This window comes from Podarcis melisellensis (genome assembly GCF_964234715.1).
Source record: "Podarcis melisellensis genome assembly, chromosome: 2".
Classification (NCBI taxonomy): Eukaryota; Metazoa; Chordata; class Lepidosauria; order Squamata; family Lacertidae; genus Podarcis; species Podarcis melisellensis.
The window spans coordinates 122,393,846-122,415,165 of record NC_138529.1 but is presented as its reverse complement, the minus strand read 5'-3'; the positions used below and the strand labels follow the sequence as shown (position 1 = coordinate 122,415,165).

At 47.2% G+C, this 21,320-nt stretch overlaps 1 protein-coding gene across 3 annotated transcripts in view; it reads left to right on the top strand.

Moving 5' to 3' along the window:
• Positions 1 to 20,836, top strand: part of LOC309364874 (uncharacterized protein) — a 29,852-nt gene extending 9,016 nt beyond the window's left edge. For 2 of the 3 annotated variants that reach the window (XM_081902842.1, XM_081902843.1), the window contains exons 2-3: positions 4,945 to 5,028; positions 17,584 to 20,836. In XM_081902842.1, the coding sequence (XP_081758968.1) occupies positions 17,730 to 19,142 (1,413 nt within the window). In that variant the 5' untranslated portion in view covers positions 4,945 to 5,028; positions 17,584 to 17,729 and the 3' untranslated portion in view covers positions 19,143 to 20,836. Of the gene's footprint in view, positions 1 to 2,947; positions 3,006 to 4,944; positions 5,029 to 17,583 lie in introns of those variants that run through there. The other variant, XM_081902841.1, reaches the window with a different exon arrangement.
• The last annotated feature ends 484 nt before the right edge of the window (positions 20,837 to 21,320 follow it).

Genomic DNA, 21,320 nt, shown 5'->3' with positions numbered 1-21,320 from the left:
TAGGTCTGATGGTTGTGATGAGGGAGAGAGATTTCCTACAGCTGACCTGTACTGGTTGTTGTCAGGCAGAAGTGTGACGGACAGCAGAGCTGGACCAGAGTCTGGTCATTCAGTCCCCCTGAAATTCCACCAGAGGGATGGAACCTCTCTCTGATTGGACAACAGCACTTTTGGAGGGAAAATAAAAGGAGCCGTTTCTGAGGGAGAGAGTTTGATATGAGAGAACATTAAGAGGGATTGTTTTGAGGTGGGAGTTGGGGAGGAGGATAGGATTTGCCTGAGGGAGAACTGGTTCTGGTTTGAGTTGAACACCCTCCCTGAGAGAGGAAAGACCCTCCCAGCCTGGAGAGGGAGACCCGGTTGGGGGTCTGGGGAAGGTCTACAAACTGGTGTCCTGGGAGGGCTGACTCTTGAGGCTGAAGAAGCAGATCCTGGGGGGATTCGGGCTCCCCTGGGTCCCCTTCCAGTCAGGAGGGGGCAGTTCTTCCAGGGAGAGAGGACCCCCAAGCCAGTCACAAGGGGGGAGGGGGTCCCCTGGGTCTGTTACACCATTTTGGAATTACCCCAGCAATGGGGTTGCTTAGAGAGGGAAAGTGCCCTCGCTCATGAACCAGGAGGGAAGCTGTGCTGTATTTAATTGATACACCTGTCCTAACTAAATATCAGAAACTGAAGTGTAACTTTTTTTTTTTTAGTGAAGAGAGTTTAAGAGAAGCTGTGACTGTAATCCTGTGTTTAAGCCTGAGACATCTTAAAGTTTAAGTATATAAGTTGACTTCTATCCAGGAGAACACATTTCCTGACCCACTTTCTTTCAAAAGCTTCTTTTTGTTCATAAAACTCTCCTTTTTGTTTGTTCAGCTTCTGCCCGAGATGATATTCACTCACTACAAGATAAACTGTGGTAAATTGTATAGATTTTTGTAGTTTGTATACAGTGAGATGTGCACACTGTATATTAATTTAATAGGGGGCAGTAAGCGGGTGAGTCCCCCACATTATTGACTGGTGGTTAATCATAGAACTACAGAGTTGGAAGGGACCCCCGAAGGTCATCAAGTCCAACCCCCTGCAATGCAGGAATCTTTTTGCCCAATAATAATAATAAACTCCCCCCCAAAAAACTTAAGTTTTATTTATTTATTATTATTATAAACGTCTTTTTTTTGGAAATTCCAGTTTTATTTTTTATTAAAGTTCTTATGTTACATTATCATATTACATCACAAGAATTATTATACTGTAATTTTCAGCATGTATACAAAGTTTATATACTTAAAGCGGGGGAACACAGGGACAAAAAACTATTCCAAAATCATATATATATATACCAACACTTTGAACGTCCTGTCTATTCTGTTGTATATTCCTTTTTTACAAATGAATGTACACTTATTATTGTATATTTCTTTACATTTTATCTAATACTTTGCAATATCAATATGTACCCTTGGTCTTATTTCTCAACTCAGTCTCTCTCCAACGTCAATAGAATGCTGAATTTTGGACATTCCCATATGTGAGATCCCACAGTTCTGGTCACACAAGGAGCCCCGTTTTTAAATGTTTTCTGGTAATTCAATCTGTCCTCTACCCACCAGAACCATAAAACGGTGGAGCTCGAAGAGACCCCCAGGGTCATCTAGTCCAACCCTTCAGCAATGCAGGGGTCACAAAGAAAACATCTGCCAAATACAGGGGCCCACCCTCTTTCCCCACTTGGAGTCCTCCCCCCTTCTCAAGGGACACCCATTTCTGAGCCCCCCAAAGAGCTCTCCCCCCCCCCGGTTCGTGGGGGTTGGGCAGGGGGTTGCAAGGACCTCAAAGGCCTTGGGCCCCATGGTTTCCCTTCCACCTACCCACCCAGGGGATCCTCCCATTCATCTCTCAGCCCCCCAACAGCCTTCTCTGCACCCCAGTCGCCCTAGAACCTCCCCTTCACCCAAAGGACTGGCCACCCCAGAGGCCTCCCAAGACAAGCGGAAAGAGGAGAGGAGACGAGGCGCGGTGAGGGAGAGAGGGGCCTTTTCCGGGCCGCACTAGGCAGCCGGGCGCTCTCTCCCCTTAACCCTTACGTTGCCTCGCCGCTCGGGGATTTCTGCCCAGAGAGAAAGCGGGCAAGGCACCGAGAGGGATCTGGATCCTGCCACGGGATCCCACCAGATTCTGGACATGGCAACGCTCGGCTAGGCTCCCATGGGGGGAAAGGTGCACCCAGAGGGGCCAACTCCTAGGGGCCCAGGTCCCTTAGGGGGGAGAGGTAGGAGAGCTCAGTGGGTACAGCATGAGGCTCTTCCTTTCAGAGCTGCGGGATCCACGTGGGGCAAAAGAGCCCTGCATTATTGACTCGTGGTTCGTTTAGTGGCAAACTAAAACTGGTAACGGTGTGGTGGGAGTTCATACAGTATTCTCTGGGCATGTGCAGAGTTTGCCGCTCTGCATTATTGACTGGTGGTTAATCATAGAGATGCAGAGTTGCAAGGGACCCCCAAGGGTCATCTAGCCCCTTGGGTACTGTAACAGTGTGGCGGGAGTTCATACAGTATTCTCTGAGCATGTGCAGAGTTTGCTGCTCTCTGTAGACCAGAGGCAGCGAAGCAGTGTCCAAAGAACTGCCCTGCAGGCTTGGTCTAACCGCAGAAAAGGGGCCTTGCGGGCTGAGATGCAGGATCCCAGAGCCTCCAGTATAGGAAGAAATGAACAGGGAAGAACTGCCCCCCCCCACCTTCTATCATAGAGAGGAGTGAGATAGAGAGGCCTCCCAAGCAACTTCCGGGAAAATCCTCAGTGCCGGTTCCCATCCGAGCACCGGCAGGGGCTGCTCTGCCCCGTAGCTCTATGGGCCGGACTTTTCCTGGCAGGCGGGAAAAAGGAGCCTCGGGAGGGGCTTGAGAAGGGGGGGGGCGTCGCTGGACTAACTCCTCCCGCCCTGCTCTTTCTGCTGCAGGAAAAGACATCGGAAGAGCGAGCAAGGGAGGCGGAGGGGCAGAAGAGAGGACAGAGGGGTAAAGATGCAGGGATGGGGAAGGGAGGGGGGAAATGCGCAGGGGAGGGGGGAGGACAAAGACCCCTCCATATCTCCCCACCTTCCCCAAAAGCGCCTTTACTGGGGCCCATCAGGAGGGTCTGGATCCATGCAATCCCGCTGCGAAGTGGGGACCCAAGACCTGCAGGACTTGCGTGGCTCGGTCTCCTTTGGAGCCCCTCCCCCACAAGAGATCACCCCCCCCCAGAAACAGAATAACACTATGGGAGATGCACAAGGGCGGGGGGGGGCAGGGGTCCTTTCTACAGCGGAGGCCCCTGCCGGGTTTCCGTGGCGCCTTCTCCTTGGAAGCACCCGCGCCACGCGCATTTGGGGGCGAGGGGCGTGCGGAGTCAAGGGGGGTTTCTGGGCGCAGGGGAGTCTCGGGGACGGAGGGAGGAGGGCACGGGAAGATTGGAGGCTGAGGGATCAATGGAAGCATCCTTGGCGTGGGAGGGGGGAACCCTGTGGGGGGGAGGGAGAGGGAGAGACCCGTGGCCTTTTGGAAGAGATGTCTCCATCTTGGGCGCGGGCGGGGGCATCCCCGGAGGGGCTGCCTTGGCTTTTCCCTTCCTGGCAAGAAATCTGCCTTGGAGAGAGGGACAGGGAGGGATCCTTGAAAAAGGGGGGGGGGGTCCCATTTCCCCAGCCAGTTCTTTCCAGGATGCTTCTTTCCAGCCATTGGAGAGAAAAGGCAGGTAGATCCTGGGAGGACCCCCCTCCCTTAGGTTACCGGAAACTTCCCCCCTCGCTCAGGCTTCGAGTTTATTGCAGGAGGGGGGGGGTCCCGTGTGGGTGGTCCTGGCCCACCTCTGTGCTGGCAGGAGGTCCAAATTTCAAGAGGGCAGACCTGGTGGGCAGAGCAACCCCCTGGCCTGGTCTGCTGCATCAGAGCTCCAGGCAGAGCATAAGAGAAAAGTCAGGAACGCCATTTCTGAAGGGATCTTCCTTTCTTCTTCCCTTTCTCCTCCTTTGTCTCCTGTCTCCTCTTTCCTCTCTTCTCTTCCTGCGGCCTTTTCACTCTCTGAGGAGGGGGAGACCATCAGATTCAGAGAAACAAGGGTTGTCCTGGGGGTTGGGACTCCCCCACCCAAATGTCCAGAATCCTCCTGTCTCTCCTTCCCCTCCTTCTCCCTTCTCTTTCATTTCCACCCTTACCTGGGTTTTCTTCTCTTCTCTACCTGGACTACCTTACAGGGACCTTGAGGAAGTTCTCCAGAGTAACTGTGGGACCACTGAGTTCCTTTATCCTAAGAAGTTGTCTTCCTTTTTCTTCCTGTTCTGTTGTTTATTTCTTGCTATACAGTTACCTTCTTAAGCACAAACTGAGCTAGCAAGAGGGTCGTCTTGTCCATCTCGAAAGTTTTTATTCGTAATACAAAAATAAAATAAAATGGTTGTAATCCCCCCAAAAATTGCAATCCGGGACACGCACTTTCGGGTTTGAAGTGTTTGTAATCCAAAACATTTGCAAACCAGACTGTTTGCAAACCAAGGTACCACTTGTTTTACAAGTAAGGTCTGTCAAATTCTAGATACAGGTAGGTAGCCGTGTTGGGCTGCCATAGTTGAAACAAAATTTAAAAAATGCTTCCAGTAGCACACAAAAGCTCATACCAATAACAAACTTGGTTTCTAAGGAGCCACTGGAAGGAATTTTTTTATTGTTTGTCAACTTGTCAATCCTACAAACTGAAACAAGGTAAATTGGTGGGATTATAGTTTATAGGAATCCTGGAATTTTGAGCTTTCTTGTCTACATCATCGGACTGGTGCCCCCAAAAACCAAAGCCCATCTTATCTTTATTAGCCTTTAATGGGCCAGTAGATACTTTGTTAGCTCTGCTTCTAAAGATGAATATTTTTGATATTAACAATCACATAGGCCATCAATAACACTTCTGTTTTGTTTATTCCAGTTAGGACAGAGTCTGATACACCAGTCTGACATCAGCTGCATTGAAAAAGAAAATCAAGGAGACATGTCCTGGAGAAATTGAGAGGTCTGTACTTCCACTTTTCTGTGAGACTGTATCTTTGTGTGTTTCCTTTCAGCGTGTAGGAACATAGAAAGAGCCCTTCCAGATCTGTAGGATATTAAGGAATTATGGTATTCTGCTCATAATTCACTGACTACTTGGGTCCAGTATCATTTCGCCAAACTGGCCTCTCCACAGAGTTCACACAAACAGCAGCATTCAGAGCGCAGGAAACCAAAGCACAAAGAAGAGCTATAAATCCACATGACATTCCAGACTTCAAGTAGAATGGCTTAGTACTGGCCAATTACATCTGAATGGTTGCAGATAAGCCCAGAGTCCATAAACAGGCACCAGAGCCCTTGTTTATCCAAACAAAGTCTACGTCTATAAGCAATCCATTCAACCATTGTGAGTGTTCTCAGATGGTCAATTCATCTGAAGGCAGCCCTATTTAGGGAAGGTTTTGATGTTTGATTTTTTTTAAAATTATTATTATTATTATTATTATTAAAGATTTTTAACATAAACTTTCCAAACAAAACATCCATCTTATCATCTCTTACACATCTTGGCTACTTTTAGCCAGTGACTTCCATCATTCCCTTCTAATGATTTCATCCTATCTCTCTTCTGTTTACATTTTGTCTCTTTACTACTGTTTATATAATCAAAATCTTAACATCCTATCTTTTAGCTCTTATTAACAATATTTCTTATCTCCATTTTTTCACAAGACTTCTTGGATTCTCCTGGTCATCTTAGCTAATTCTGTGTACTCCATCAATTGACTGAAACAAAAATAACATTTTTGGTAGCACATTCATTTTTATAACCGCTATCCTTCCCCAAAGTGACAATTTCATCCTTCCCCATACTTCCAAATCTCTCTTAATCTTATTCCATACCTGGTTGTGGTTGTCTTGATAGAAATTTATATTTTTTTTTGGGGGGGGGGTTAACAATATTCTTGCAACTGGCCCGCCATCTTTTTGTCCATATTTTAACAAACTTTTTATTTTTATTTATTTCTCTAAACTGATCAATTTTTTCTAGTACTTCCTTAGGAGTTGTTATTGGTTCATTTGTTATTACTAAGTCATCCATAAAGGCTTTTACTTTATATTCTTTCCTTCTGACTGATATTCCTTTAATTCCTTCTGCTAACCTTATATTATTCAGGAGAATTCCAGAACCGATATGAATAACAATGGTGATAGTGGACACCTTGTCTTGTCCCTTTTGTAATTTCAATATTTTCTGTTAACACATTATTTTCAATAATTTTTGCCTTTTGACTTGAATATATTGCTTTTAAACTTCTCATAAACAATTGACCCATTTCCATCCTTTCTAAGTTTTTAATCTTAAATTCCCACAAATATTATGGCTGCCTGCTTTTCATTCCTGGCCATCAAGTATTCAATAATATTCACAATATTCCTTATATTGTCCTTCATCTGGCGGCCAGGAAGAAAACCTTAATATTTGCAAATAGTTTATAATCACTGTTCAACAAAGAAATCGGCCTGTAGTTTTTAATCTGTCATAAGTCTGAGGCTGGTTTGGGTATCAGTGTAATACAGTGGTGCCTCGCAAGACGAAATTAATTCGTTCCGCAAGTCTCTTCGTCTTGCGAGTTTTTCGTCTTGCGATGCAGGGTTTTCCATAGGAATGCATTGAAAATCAATTAATGCGTTCCTATGGAAACCGCCTTCCCCCGACCTCTTCTGGCGGGCGGCATTTTAAAATCGCCCGGGACAGCGGAGGACTTCTCCGCTGTCCGGGGCGATTTAAAAGCCCCTGGGAAGGCAGGCAGGGGGGACAAAGGCTTTCCCGCCCCGCCGCCGGGCTTCGGGACATCGTTCTGAAGCCGGGCGGCGGGGGGAGGCTTTCCCGCCCGGCCGCCCGGCTTCGGGACATCGTTCCGATGCCGGGCGGCGGGGGGAGGCGTTCCTGCCCCACCGCCCGGCATCGGAACGATGCCCCGAAGCCGGGCGGCTGGGGGAGGCGTTCCTGCCCCACCGCCCGGCATCGGGACGATGCCCCGAAGCCGGGCGGCTGGGGGAGGCGTTCCTGCCCCACCGCCCGGCATCGGGACGATGCCCCGAAGCCGGGCGGCTGGGGGAGGCGTTCCTGCCCCACCGCCCGGCATCGGGACGATGCCCCGAAGCCGGGCGGCTGGGGGAGGCGTTCCTGCCCCACCGCCCGGCATCGGGACGATGCCCCGAAGCCGGGCGGCTGGGGGAGGCGTTCCTGCCCCGAAGCCGGGCGGCGGGGGGAGGCTTTCCCGCCCGGCCGCCCGGCTTCGGGACATCGTTCCGATGCCGGGCGGCGGGGGGAGGCGTTCCTGCCCCACCGCCCGGCATCGGGACGATGCCCCAAAGCCGGGCGGCGGGGGGAGGCTTTCCCGCCCCGCCGCCGGGCTTCGGGACATCGTTCCGATGCCGGGCGGGGGGGGAGGCGTTCCTGCCCTGCCGCCCGGCATCGGAACGATGCCCCGAAGCCGGGCGGCTGGGGGAGGCGTTCCTGCCCCGCCGCCCGGCATCGGGACGATGCCCCGAAGCCGGGCGGCGGGGGGAGGCTTCAAAAGCCGTCCGGGGGCTTTTAAATCGCCCCGGACAGTCCCGGGGCGATTTAAAAGCCCCCGGTTAGGCAGGCAGGGGGGGCAAAAGTCTTTGCCCCCCTGCCTGCCTTCAAAAGCCGTCCGGGATAGCGGGAAGCGCTTCCCTGCTATCCCGGGCCGCTTTTAAAATGCTGGCGGTGGGGAGCAAAGCCTTTCGCCCCCGCCGGCCTTCCTGGACCTCTTCTGAAGTCCGGAGGGGGGGGAAAGGCTTTGCTCCCCACCGCCAGCATTTAAAAAAAGGTCCCCGAGATTTCCCTATGGGCTTCCGTCTTGCGATGCAAGCCCATAGGGAAAATCGTCTAGCGAAGCGTCGCAAAAACCGAAAAACCCTTTCGTCTTGCGGGTTTTTCGTCTTGCGAGGCATTCGTCTTGCGGGGCACCACTGTATATGCTTCTTTCCAAGTCTCTGGTGTTTCTCCTTTTTTCAAAATATTGTTCATTACTTCCTCCAATGGTGCCAGTAGGGTCTAGCTGAAATTTTTATCATTATTTATTTATTTATTTATTTATTACTTATTTACCCCACCCATCTGGCTGGGCTTCCTCAGGCACTCTGGGCGGCTTCCAACAAAATATTAAAATACGCTAATGCATCAAACATTAAAAGCTTCCCCAAACAGGGCTGCCTTCAGATGTCTTCTAAAAGTCTGGTAGTTTTTCTCTTTGACATCTTGTGGGAGCGTGTTTGTCAGGATGGGTGCCACTACCGAGAAGGGCCTCTGCCTGGTTCCCTGTAACTTGGCTTCTCGCAGTGAGGCAACCGCCAGAAGGCCCTTGGTGCTGGACCTCAGTGTCCAGGTAGAACGATGGGGGTGGAGATGCTCCTTCAGGTATACTGGACTGAGGCTGTTTAGGGCTTTAAAGGTTACTTTGAATTGTGCTCGTAAACGTACTGGGAGCTAATGTAGGTCTTTCAAGACCGATTTTATGTGGTCTTGGCGGCCACTCCCAGTCACCAGTCTAGCTGCCACATTCTGGATTAGTTGTAGTTTCTGGGTCACCTTCAAAGGTAGCCCCACATAGAGCGCATTGCAGTACTCCAAGCGAGAGATAACCAGAGCATGGACTACTCTGGTGAAGCAGTCCGAGGGGAAGATAGGGTCTCAGTCTGCATACCAGATGGAGCTGGTAAACAGCAGAAATAGTACCTCGGGTTAAGAACTCTGCTTCAGGATAAGAACAGAAATCTTGCAGCAGCAGCGAGAGGCCCATTAGCTAAAGTGGTATCTCAGGTTAAGAACAGTGTCAGGTTAAGAAAGGACCTCAAGAACGAATTAAGTTCTTAACCCGAGGTACCACTGTATATTGTTTCTCCAACGGGTGTTTTAATCTCCACACATCAATCAAATTGCAGCTTTCTACCATAGAGAAGAAAGTTTTGGGTAGTTTACCATCTTTCTATTCTATTCCCATTTCTCATTCTATCAATTTCCAACGAAATTACCCCATTCAGGTCCCCCATAATTATTTTTTGATCCACAAAGATTTGTCTCATTTCATATTTATTTTTTATATACAACACCACCCCTCTTTTTACTCCTGTCTGATGAAATAAATTCACTTCCTAATTTCTTTTTTACCAAAATTCTTCTATGTTTTCTTGCAACATGAGTCTCTCAAAAAAAATATCTAAGTTCTTTTTAACTTTATTTCTTTTAGTTTTGTTATTCAAACCATTAACACTCCATGTCATAAGTGTTCATGCCGTTTTGTATTTGCTACTATTTGTGAACTAGAGTCTTTTAAACTTATCCTTCCTCCTCCTCCTCCTCTTCTTCTTCTAATTTATTATCTTCTACTTCTACTTCTTGGTCTATGGTATCTGTTCCTGCTGCTGCTGCTGCCCCTTCTTCCTCTTTATCCAGTTCCCTGTACCTCTGGAGGAATTTTTTTACTTCATCTTTTTCAGTTTAACTTTTCCTTGTAGTAGAATGAGACTCCTTCCAGATACTCCCATTTAAAATCAATATTGTTTTTTCTCAGCACTTGTGTCAGAGGTTTATATCCATCACGTCATTTCAGCTGACAAAGTAGAATTTCCTTAAATATGATTATCATTGCTCTATCAATATAAAGCTTCTTTTCTCTTATTTTTTTAGCAAAATTAAATTTCTCATCTACTTATCTTTAAATATCATCAAACAATCTACTGGAAACTTTTTCTTTTTTTGATTTAACTTTTATCCTAAATGCATTCAATACTGTATTGGCAAATTCATCTTTTCCAATTCCTTGCCATTGTGCAATTTCAATAATTAATTCTTCTAAAATATTCTGTCCTGCTGTTTCTGGGAGAGATCTGATTCTCAAATTTATCTCTCTTTGCTTCAATTCCTGCACCACAATTGCATCCCACAATTCCTCCTGTTCTTATTCAGCTCTGACACTGCACTTTTATTTTTCTCATCCTCGTTTTTTAAATTCCTTACTTTTCGTTGCATAGGTTTCAATCTTTCCTCTAAATTTTGTGTTCTCTTGCTCACATTTTTTATCTGGGCTTTCATCTCATTCACAGTTAAATCTAATTTTTTGTCCATCTGCTCCCATCTACTTTCCATATTTGTCTCACTTTGTTTAATATCTTTAATATCTTTCTTCAGTTCTGCAAACATTTTTGCAACATCTCCTTTCCCTTCCATTTCTTGCTTTGACCCTCTCCGGGTCTCTCCTGATGTTGCCCCTCCCCTCCTTTTTTCTGTGATGATGTCATTCTTAAAGTGCTATTTCCTCTTTCACCACTAGGTGGCCCTTTTGCCTCCAACCAGTTCTATATCAAATGTATATAGCTGAGAGGGGGACAAAGGGTAAATGCTGCAATAATCCAATAATTATTTGTACAAAAACAAAGAGAAAGCAGGAGAAAACGTCTTCCACCACTTCCACAGATTTTTCGCACTTTCCACTGTGTCCCCGTCCCAAGAAAAAGAAGAAATCAAAACCAAGTACCGTATTTTTTGCTCTATAACACTCACCTGACCATAACACACACGTAGTTTTTAGAGGAGGAAAACAAGAAAAAAATATTCTAAACGAAACAGTGGCCAGATTTTTGTGGTTCATGCTGTGGCCACAGACATGTGATCTGACGGTGAGTTTGGGGTAGCCCAATGCAAAAATCCTGAGGATCCATGTGGATCCATGCTTTGTAACCACTTTTTTGCGCCATTGCGGCCCCATGAAACAGTGGGTGCATGTGATTTTGGGTGCAGGCTGTAGCCATGGTTATGGTATGTGATCTGATGGTGAATTTGGGGTGACGCAGTGCAAAAATCCTGAGAATCCATGTGGATCCGTGCTTTGTAACTACGTTTTAAGTGGGGAGGGAAGGAAAAGCACTCAAGGGACAAGGAGCATGCGTGGGGTTGTAGAGAAGGATGCTGCTAATAATGCAGGAGAGGCTCCTCTCCGGCTTTGCTCCTTTAGAACAAGCAGGCTCTGCATCTCTCCCTCCTCCCTGGCAAGGAAACCATGTTAGTAACCACTCTGAGACAAATCAAGAAGAATTGCGACCAACACTCTCCCCCAACAAGTGCAGTGAGGTCAAAACACACACACACAGGGAGAGAGAACTGGCCCTAAAGTCGCAGGGCGCTGGAAGTCGCAGGGGCGCAGGGAGAGTGAATGGGAAGCAGGAGGAGGAGAAGGAGCCCTCACACAGACACACAGAGTGTCAATCCTAAAGTTGCAGGGACGCAGGGAGAGTGAACGGGAAGCAGGAGGAGGAGAAGGAGCCCTCACACAGACACACAGAGTGTAAATCCTAAAGTTGCAGGGGCACAGGGAGAGTGAACGGGAAGCAGGAGGAGGAGAAGGAGCCATCACACACACACAGACACATAGAGTGTCAATTCTAAAGTTGCAGGGGCGCAGGGAGAGTGAATGGGAAGAAGGAGAAGGAGCCATCACACACACACAGACACACAGAGTGTCAATTCTAAAGTTGCAGGGGCACAGGGAGAGTGAACGGGAAGCAGGAGGAGGAGAAGGAGCCCTCATACAGACACACAGAGTGTCAATCCTAAAGTTGCAGGGGCGCAGGGAGAGTGAACGGGAAGCAGGAGGAGGAGAACGATAGCTCAAGCACACACACACACACAGCCCCTACAGTGGCTAATCCAAAATCGGACAGCAAAAAACTGCAGGCAGGGACAGAGAGCACGGGGTTGTTTTAAAGCAGCCAACCCCGCTCTGCTTCTCTCCCTCCTCCCGGCTAGGCTGGCTGAAAAGCTTTGCTGCTACTTAGCAAGCTCAGTGGGGAGGAGAGAGGGACATAGAGCACGGGGTTGTTTAAAAGCAGCCGACCCCGCTCTGCTTCTCTCCCTCCTCCCCGGCTCCGCTAGCTGACAGGAGCCGCTTACTGTTCGGAGATATCTATCGATCTTGCCTTATCGATAGAGCCGCAACGTCAGACAGCTTTACGATCCGCATCAATCACCTACAGCGGTCCGGCAGGCTTCCTCTCAAGCTGCGCAATAACTCCTGCTGTCTCTTCTTTCAGTCACGGCTTTTTAGCAGAGTAGAAGCACAGCGTGTAAAGCAGTCTTGCTTCTTGTAAGCACACATAGACAGGTTTGTCTATTTACAGCTCTTTATTCATACATTACAGCATTAAAGTCCAGGGCTTCTTTCAGCCATGTCCAAAGGCACGTCTTTCTCTCTCAGATACACAGAGAGAAGTGAAAGTACAGGGGAAAACTCCTCCTTCTTAGCTTCTAAAAGCTTCTGTCTCCGCCCAGCTTCTGTAAGCTGACGTTAGCAGGTGACACACACCAGGGGAATTTAACCAGATAAATTCTGAACCATCACCCCCCCCTCTTGTGTCCCTGCGTGATACCTGTGCAACATCTTCAGTAACACCTTGTGAGGTCGATCCCTTCCCCAATGCCTTGTGCCCTCCCTTGGCAAACCTGTTTGGCATTTGTGGAACCACCTCACAACTCTCAGAATCGCACTGTGCGAAACTTACCCACGCACCTGTGGCCTGATACCTCTCTGGTGGGATACCCTTAGTTGTGCGACTGGACCTCCTAGGCACAAACTCAGGTGTTTCCTCTGACTCACTTTGATCAGCAGGTGTATCCTCTGCATCATGGGACTCTCCTTCTGACTTAAAGCGTCTTCGAATCCTCTCCATTACACTCACAGGAGAACTAGGCTCACTCTTGGGCAGTCTCATAACAGCTTGTGGAGATGCCACACCCTGCTCTTGACCCTGGTCAGTGACCTGGTCGTCATCAGCAGCCTCAGCCCCTTCTTCCTCTGCCTCATCAGAACTGTCTTCTGGGTCAGAGAGACAATCTGAGAGAACATCACGCCTGACAGGAGTCTTTGACTTTACCTCCTCCTCTAAGAACTCAGCGTGTTTACTGATCAGCACCTTACTCTGATCACCTGATGGGTAAGCAAAACGCCATGCATGGGCATCTGGCTCATACCCACAGAAGATCATTTTCTGGACTTTGGCTCCATCTGGCCCTTGCAAAGCCTTAGGCAAAGCGACAAGTGCAGGAGTCCCAAAAGTCCGCAGAAAGTGAATCTGGGGTTTGCGGCCATTTAACAAAGAAAACGGTGTGTCACCTACCAGTGAGTTGTAGACACGATTCCAGGTGAATGACACAGCCCTAGTAGCCTCCACCCAAAACTCAGGAGGCAACCTGGCTTCTTTCAGCATCACCTGTGCAGCCTTAACCAGAGCCTCACTCCTCAGCTCTGCCACCCCCCCTTGCTGGGGTGAAGTAACTGTGTGGCGTATCCCTCTCTTCTGCAAGAACTTCTGCAACGCCGAACCAGTGTACTCAGCATTTCTGTCACTGATGATCGCTTGAACCCTGGTGGAGAACCTCTGTTCCACCCCCTCAATCCAGCTCTTGATCAGCTGTGCTGCATCCTCCCTGGATTTGAGACCATGAGCCCAGGAACTCTGCGAGAAATTATCCAAAAAAGTTAGGAGAAACCTGGCCCCCCCTAGACTTGGTTCCTTGACAGGACCGGCCAAATCTATGTGTACCAACTCAAAAGGTTCAGTGGCCACACGTTCCACCTTTGGGTAACTGCACCCTCTCACCTTTGCTTGCTTGCAAGTGTCACAATTAATGGCACTTTGACAATTTTTAATCCTACACCCCGTGGCAACCTCGGGCAGAGTCTGCAAGTCCTCTACCGACCCATGAATTGTTCTCTGATGCCATACGCATGCACATGTAACATTATGAGCGGGAATTGTAGCACGCTGGTTGGGAACTGTAGCACGCAACGCTTGTGCTTTCTCAACCTTCCCCTCACCCCCAAGAGACGTTTTAAGAATGAAAAGGTCATTCTGTCCCTTCCGCACTTTGGCCAGTAACCTCCCCCCTCTGGAGATTGTGCAGACATCATTTTCAAAACAAACTTTGAACCCCTTATTCAACAAATAAGGCACAGATAACAAACAGTGATGAATCTCTGGAACAATACAAAAATCCACCGACTCCTGTAAAACAGAAAGATAGACATTAGTGCATTTGCGAACTCTAGTTTTCTGTCCATTCGCGAACTTAATAGTTTGTCCCTTCGGAACTGCTGTGCAATTCCACCTCTCGACTGCAGGGGTCTCTGGAACCATGTTGCGGTTAGCTGCAGAGTCAATTACAAGGCTGAGCTGGAAATTTTCCACTCCGCCGTCTTCAAACACTGCCATACTCGCAGAAACTTGATAAGACTCTTCTCCCTGCTGTTTACCACGACCACCTGGCTCAGTTCCACGCCTGCCTGTCTTCCCAGGCCTGTTGCCATGGAAACCTGCCTGATTCCCATGGGAAAAGTCTGTGCAAACATCCTGCATCGGCTCTCTGCTCCGGTGGGGGCAACTGCCACGCCGACGTTGAACTCCAGTGGAAAAACACTGCCCGGGGCTCCTCCCAGCTGGCCTGGCCTTCCTCCTTCTGGAACGGCACCTCCCACCAGCGTGGCCCCCCCTGAAGCTCCTCTCTGCTTCAGCACAAAGCGAAAGTTGTTTAAACTTGCCTTTGGAACTCTTCGCCCCCCCGATCTGCTCACTAGCGCTCCTAGAGGCTAAGACATCGGGAACAGGGCCTGCCAGTCCAGCCTCTCCAGGACTCAGTCCATCACACAGACGTGTAGAAGCATTGCAACAGCTCCCCAACACTGTCCCAGCCCCCATTGGGCTTTCTGGGCACCCTTCAGCCTCTCCAGGGCTTCCTCCAGGACTCTGGCCTTTCGCTGACGCCTCACACAAGCCCTTCAGCAAATTCCAGGCAGCCCACGCTGTCGTTACGCCCTCCAAATGAGGTCTCAGCGATGCATCAACGCATGCTTTGAGCATCTCTAGCTCTTGATGCAGCCTCTGGCTGTCTTCAGCCCACGCAGCCCCACAGCTTGCAACGCCTGTTCCAGCTGCTGGCCAGCTAAGGGGTGATTTTGGCTCCCATTGACTTGCTTCCCAGACGCCTTCAACCAAGAACCATCCCCTTATTTGTCTGGACCACGTTGCCCAACTCTTTAGAGTGAGCTTTTCCAGCGGTATATTCTGGCTTTCAGCCATCTTCTCCCGTTCTCCCAAGGTGCCCCAAGCTGTACTTACTCCGTACCAGCTTCCTCCGGCCTTCCCTTCCGTGGAGAAACGATATTTCAGCTGCGTCTCAGCTCCCAGCTTTTAGCTGCTTTTTCAGCTCCAGCTCTCTGTGTATCAGAAGCTCTCACTGCCTCTCGGAAGCAGGCAATTAATCATCTGCTCTCCGGCACCCAGTCAGCTCCCGTTCCGCTCCTCAGCCGCAGACCGCTGACTTCAAAGCATTCCTGAGGCTCACACCGACTGCTTTACGAGCGTTTTCTGACCCCATAACCTGTTCGGAGATATCTATCGATCTTGCCTTATCGATAGAGCCGCAACGTCAGACAGCTTTACGATCCGCATCAATCACCTACAGCGGTCCGGCAGGCTTCCTCTCAAGCTGCGCAATAACTCCTGCTGTCTCTTCTTTCAGTCACGGCTTTTTAGCAGAGTAGAAGCACAGCGTGTAAAGCAGTCTTGCTTCTTGTAAGCACACATAGACAGGTTTGTCTATTTACAGCTCTTTATTCATACATTACAGCATTAAAGTCCAGGGCTTCTTTCAGCCATGTCCAAAGGCACGTCTTTCTCTCTCAGATATACAGAGAGAAGTGAAAGTACAGGGAAAAACTCCTCCTTCTTAGCTTCTAAAAGCTTCTGTCTCCGCCCAGCTTCTGTAAGCTGACGTTAGCAGGTGACACACACCAGGGGAATTTAACCAGATAAATTCTGAACCATCACACTTACACCCGCTTTGCTGTTTCAAAGCGAGGCACGGACTGCTCACGACTGCAGCAGATTCCCCCGCCATCTGTAGGCATTCGCTCCATAACACGCACAGACATTTTCCCTTACTTTCTAGGAGGAAAAATCTGCGTGTTATGGAGCGAAATTTACGGTACCAACAAAACAAAACAAAACAAATTCTTCCGCCTCTTGGTGGCTTAATCCAACTTCCACTGCATTATATTCCAGGAGAAAGGAAAAGAGGAAGGTATTCACTACAATTATAATGTCTTAACAATTAAAAAGGTGAAGTTAAAAGAGAGAGAGAAAATAAATCCATCATGCTCATTAACCAAAAGGGGGAGGGTGTCCCCAAGTCTCTTCCTGTAAGTATCTCCTCAAATTTCTTACAGTACCAGACTTTAGCAGTCTTTTTATATTTGTCTCTGCTGGTCTGGTATTTTAACTCGCAAAAATAGCTCCATAAACATATTTTTTACAAATTGCGCAGTTTAAATTAAAATTGAAAGTAAAAGCCGGAAGCTCCTTCTCCAGCGGGCTCCTTCAACTCCCAAAGGGTTTCAAATAAGTTTATTTTCTAGGGATTTCCACCTCCCTTTCAGTAAACCAAACCTTCAGAACTAAAAAAGTATATTTATTATTTTTATTCGCTGTAGGAGATTAGAATCTTACTCCGTTTTGCAGGTAATTCATGCAGTGTAAATCAATCACAGTCGGGGCTGGCCTCCTTTTTTATCCCTTCTATCTTCTGAATCTTTCTCAATTAGAATTTCCCAACATTTTGCCAGATTCAGGTTTCTTTTTGTTCGAAAATCAGCCACTGTGCTGGATAGACTCAGGGCTTCACTCCTCCGAGTAGTTGATGGCGTCCCGCGCTGGCGTCTTGATCTCACTGCACTTTCCGCTCTCCAAGGGGAGCGTTTTCAGCGCCGGAGAGACATCCTTATGGTGCTGGTGGCCTCAAAATAATCCTTTTGAGGGTTTGGGGGGCTGCGGTGCCCTTGCAGACTCTCCCTTTGTTTGGCAAAGAGCTGAACTCTCCCCTAAGGGCTGAGTCCCATCTCTTCTCAGCTCTGTGGACCAACTGGAAGTCGATGTTTGATGTTTTAGCGTGTCTTTAATATTCTGTTGGGAGCTGCCCAGAGGGTTGGAAAACCCAGCCTTATGGATGGGGTTTGAATGATGATATATTATATTAATTAATTAAGGTGAAACATATCTTTATTCCTCTAATTTATCAGTATCAGTCTTTTGGCCACATTTAGGAAATGCATAATCCACTTTTGTAATCCAATTGACAGCTTACATGCAATTGGTATATTATTCCAAAGGATATTTTCCTCTGAAAGTCTTCCCATTAGAATTCAGCTTTTTCAGTGTCACACATATTTACTTAACTACCCACCCCAAAGGAGAAAGAAAAGTGAGAGTCCTGGACAGATAATTTCCACAAGGATAGTTCTATATCACAAGACGGGCATGAGATCAGGTGGTCCATTCCCTGGCCGTACTTCCTCAGGGAGACATAGAGAAGAGAGGAGAGAATCTAGGAGATGCTTTTAAATAAAAAAGACGGTGGTGTTAATTAGGCTCACTTTGTGTTAAGTTCCTTTTCCCTCTTCCGTCAAACCCTAAAATGGTTTTCTTTCCCCCAAAGGAGAAGGCGATCCAAATTCTGAGGAGACACCTTCAATTTCATTGAGAATAATGAAGACAAAGTTAAAATGTGCATAATGTTCTTCTGTCTGTGTGCACACTGAGTTTACAATACTGAACTCAACAGAAGAGAAACCATCTAAAGCTATGCAGTGCAAAAAGAGCTTGAACTGGAGTAAAACTCATAGGAAACATCAACAAATGCCCAAGGGAGAGAAACCAATTAAATGTATAGAGTGTGGAAAGAGCTTCAGTCAGTGTGGAGCACTTAGAATCCATCAAAGAATTCACACAAAGGAAAAACCATTTAAATGTATTGAGTGTGGAAAGAGCTTCAGACAAAGTGGGGACCTTAGAACACATCAGCGAATTCACACGGGAGAGAAACCATTTAAATGCATGGAATGTAGAAAGAGCTTTCGTCGTAGGGACGCCCTTACAATACATCAGCGAACTCACACCGGAGAGAAACCATTTAAATGTGTTGAGTGTGGAAAGAGCTTCAGTCAAAGTGGACAGCTTAGAGCACATCAGCGAATTCACACGGGAGAGAAACCATTTAAATGTGTTGAGTGTGGAAAGAGCTTCAGTCAAAGTGGGGACCTTAGAACACACCAGCGAATTCACACGGGAGAGAAACCATTTAAATGCATGGAATGTGGAAACAGCTTTGGTCGTAGGGACGCCCTTACAATACATCAGCAAACTCACACAGGGATGAAACCATTTAAGTGTCTGGAATGTGGAAAGAACTTCAGTCAAAGTGGAAACCTTAGTACACATCAGAAAACTCACACGGGGGAGAAACCATTTAAATGTATGGAATGTGGGAAGAGCTTCAGTCAAAGTGGACACCTTAGTAAACATCAGAAAACACACACAGGGGAGAAACCATTTAAATGTATGGAATGTGGGAAGAGCTTCAGTCAAAGTGCATACCTCAGAACACATCAGAAAACTCACACAGGGGAGAAACCATATAAATGTATGGAGTGTGGGAAGAGCTTCAGTCAAAGTGTACTCAGACTGCACCAAAGAACTCACACAGGGGAGAACCCATATAACTGTAAAGAGTGTGGAAAGAGCTTCAGTCATATTGGAAATTATAAAAGCCACCAAAGAACACACACAGGGGAGAAACCATTTAAATGTATGGAGTGTGGAAAGAGTTTTCGTCATAGTGGAACCTTTAGAATACATCAGCGAACTCACACAGGGGAGAAACCATATAAATGTATGGAGTGTGGAAAGAGCTTCACTTCAACCAAAAACCTTAGACTGCACCAAAGAACTCACACAGGGGAGAACCCATATAAGTGTATAGACTGTGGAAAGAGCTTCAGTCAAAGTGGAAGTTATAAAAGCCACCAAAGAACGCACACAGGGGAGAAACCATTTAAATGTATGGAGTGTGGAAAGAGCTTCGGTAATGGTGGAACCCTTAGAAGCCATCTACAGACTCACACAAAGGAGAAACCATTTAAATGTATGGAATGTGGAAAAAGCTTCAGTCAAAGTGGAAACCTTAAGATACATCAGCGAACTCACACCAGAAAATAGCCATTTAATTGTAAGGAGTGTGGAAAGAGACTCGGTCAAAGCGGACATTTTAAAGACACCAGAGAACATTCACAGCAGGGGGGAAAGCATTTAAATGTGAGGATTGTGTGTGCAAAGAGCTTTACTGATAGTGAGAAATCATTTAAATATATGGAATATGGAAAGAGCTTCAGTCAGTGTGGAAGGAGCTTCAGTTGGAGTGCAGATCTTAATATACATCAACCGTTAGATGCATAGAGTACATGCGAAGTTCTGGTGTCTGCATGTAAATTTGTACCCATGTATTCAAGTAATGAAGGTGATGTCTCACAATAGTAAATGCAATATCATATGTCATGAACTGTTTACAGAGAGCGTGAACCTGCAATGCTGGTGGTCAATGTTGATGCTCTTTGAGTCGGCTGGAGTTCAGTTTTGGGAGAGAGAGTTGGAAATGTTGGTGTTTCGGAATTGCTAATAGAGCATTGTTTAAATTACAGGGTGAAAGTTGTGATGCTTTGGAAGCAGGGTTCGTTATATTAGTAGTATACGAACAACCGTATAACACCTATTGTTGTAATTATACTAAATGAGCAAATAAGATGCAGAGTGGGGCCATCTTCTTATGTGCATAAACCCCTTCTGTAGTTTTTATAACAGATACACTAATTGTGTTACAACCCTTCCTCTTACTTGGTTCTCTGAAGGGCACAATGTTCAGATAAAACATTATTTCCAGTGGCAGCAGGAATAGAGGAATGAAGAAAGCAGGGTACCTGGGGTGTCCAGAGGGGGTGTGAAAGAGACTCCCTCCCCCGCTCCTCTAGATGAATAAAAGCAACTGGGGGAAGAGAAGGTGGTGGAGAGAAAGAAACATGGCCTTGGGTGGGTGATTCTGTTTGGGGTGCTGTCAATAACTTCTCCAGAGGGGCTCTGGGGCATCCTTTGCTACTCTCTCCTTCCCAAGGGTCTGTGGCTCCTCCAAGTCCTCCTAGAGAAGGATCCATTAATACGGCTTGGAGGGAAAGAGTGTTCTAGACCAGCTGCTGCTGTTTCTCTTTGGGGGGGCTGGATCTGCCTTCTGGATCTGCCCCCACGTTTTGCAACCTCTCAAGTCGAGACTGAACTGGTGTTTCTGTTGTAAAATTAGTTAACCCATTTAGCATATGATAGAATTCGTATAACCTAACAGTGAATGAAACATATGTACCTTTGTTATACCTTCATCTTACTTTCTCTGATGGAAACTATGTCTCAGTGCTCTAATAATTTCTAGGCTACGTGAACTTCTCAACCCCGACTTCCACCCGCTTATCTTTCAAACTATTGTTTAAAACGTTTAGAAATAGAAAGTTTATGTGACCGACTCTTCTTCCCTTGAGTCTTCTTCCCAGGCGTTGGGAGCTATTGGAATGGTAAGCTAAGGACTTTCTAAAGGGAGATGGTTGTGAGGGAGACGGACAATAAATGAGTGAAATGTAAATCCTAAGACAGCAAGACACCAAGATACCCAAAATAATGGACAGAAGAACCGTTTTAGCTCCCAGACCTGTGACCTTCACTTACATGTATAACTTCTATGAGCTAATGCCTGTACCTTCGTCAAAAAAAACCCTCTCAAAGTTGTACTAAAATGAACCTCTGGTTTTGGGTCACTGGAGCTTTGCAATAGCTTATCTCTCAATAAACTGGGTCCCTTCCGGACGTTGAATTTTCCTATCTCTTGGCTGTGTTTTTCTTTGAGGTGTTATTCCTTCCCCTGGCCATGGACCATTGAGGGGTGGTTTGGAAGGAAATTCTTACCCCGTATCTTAAAGCCTGGAATAAACTATTTCGAAAGGGATAAGGGGGTGTCAGATTTCCCTCACTCTCTTTCCATCCTGGGAAAGGCCTTGTCTGAAGTGGTTCCTGGAATTCCCTTTCACAAGGAGCCCAAAACTCTTCCTCTCACAGGCAAACTCCTGCTCCGCCCCCGCCCCCCCGCTTTTAGAACTGCCATATCGTGAAACCCAAGGTGATGTAGATACATGGAGATTCCAAATTCCTGAAGTTTTCCTCACAAAGTATTGGCCTGTAGTAGGTCTGGTGGTTGTGATCAGGGACAGAGATTTCCTACAGCTTACAGCTGACCTGTACTGGTTGTTGTCAGGCAGAAGTGTGACGGACAGCAGAGCTGGACCAGAGTCTGGTCATTCAGTC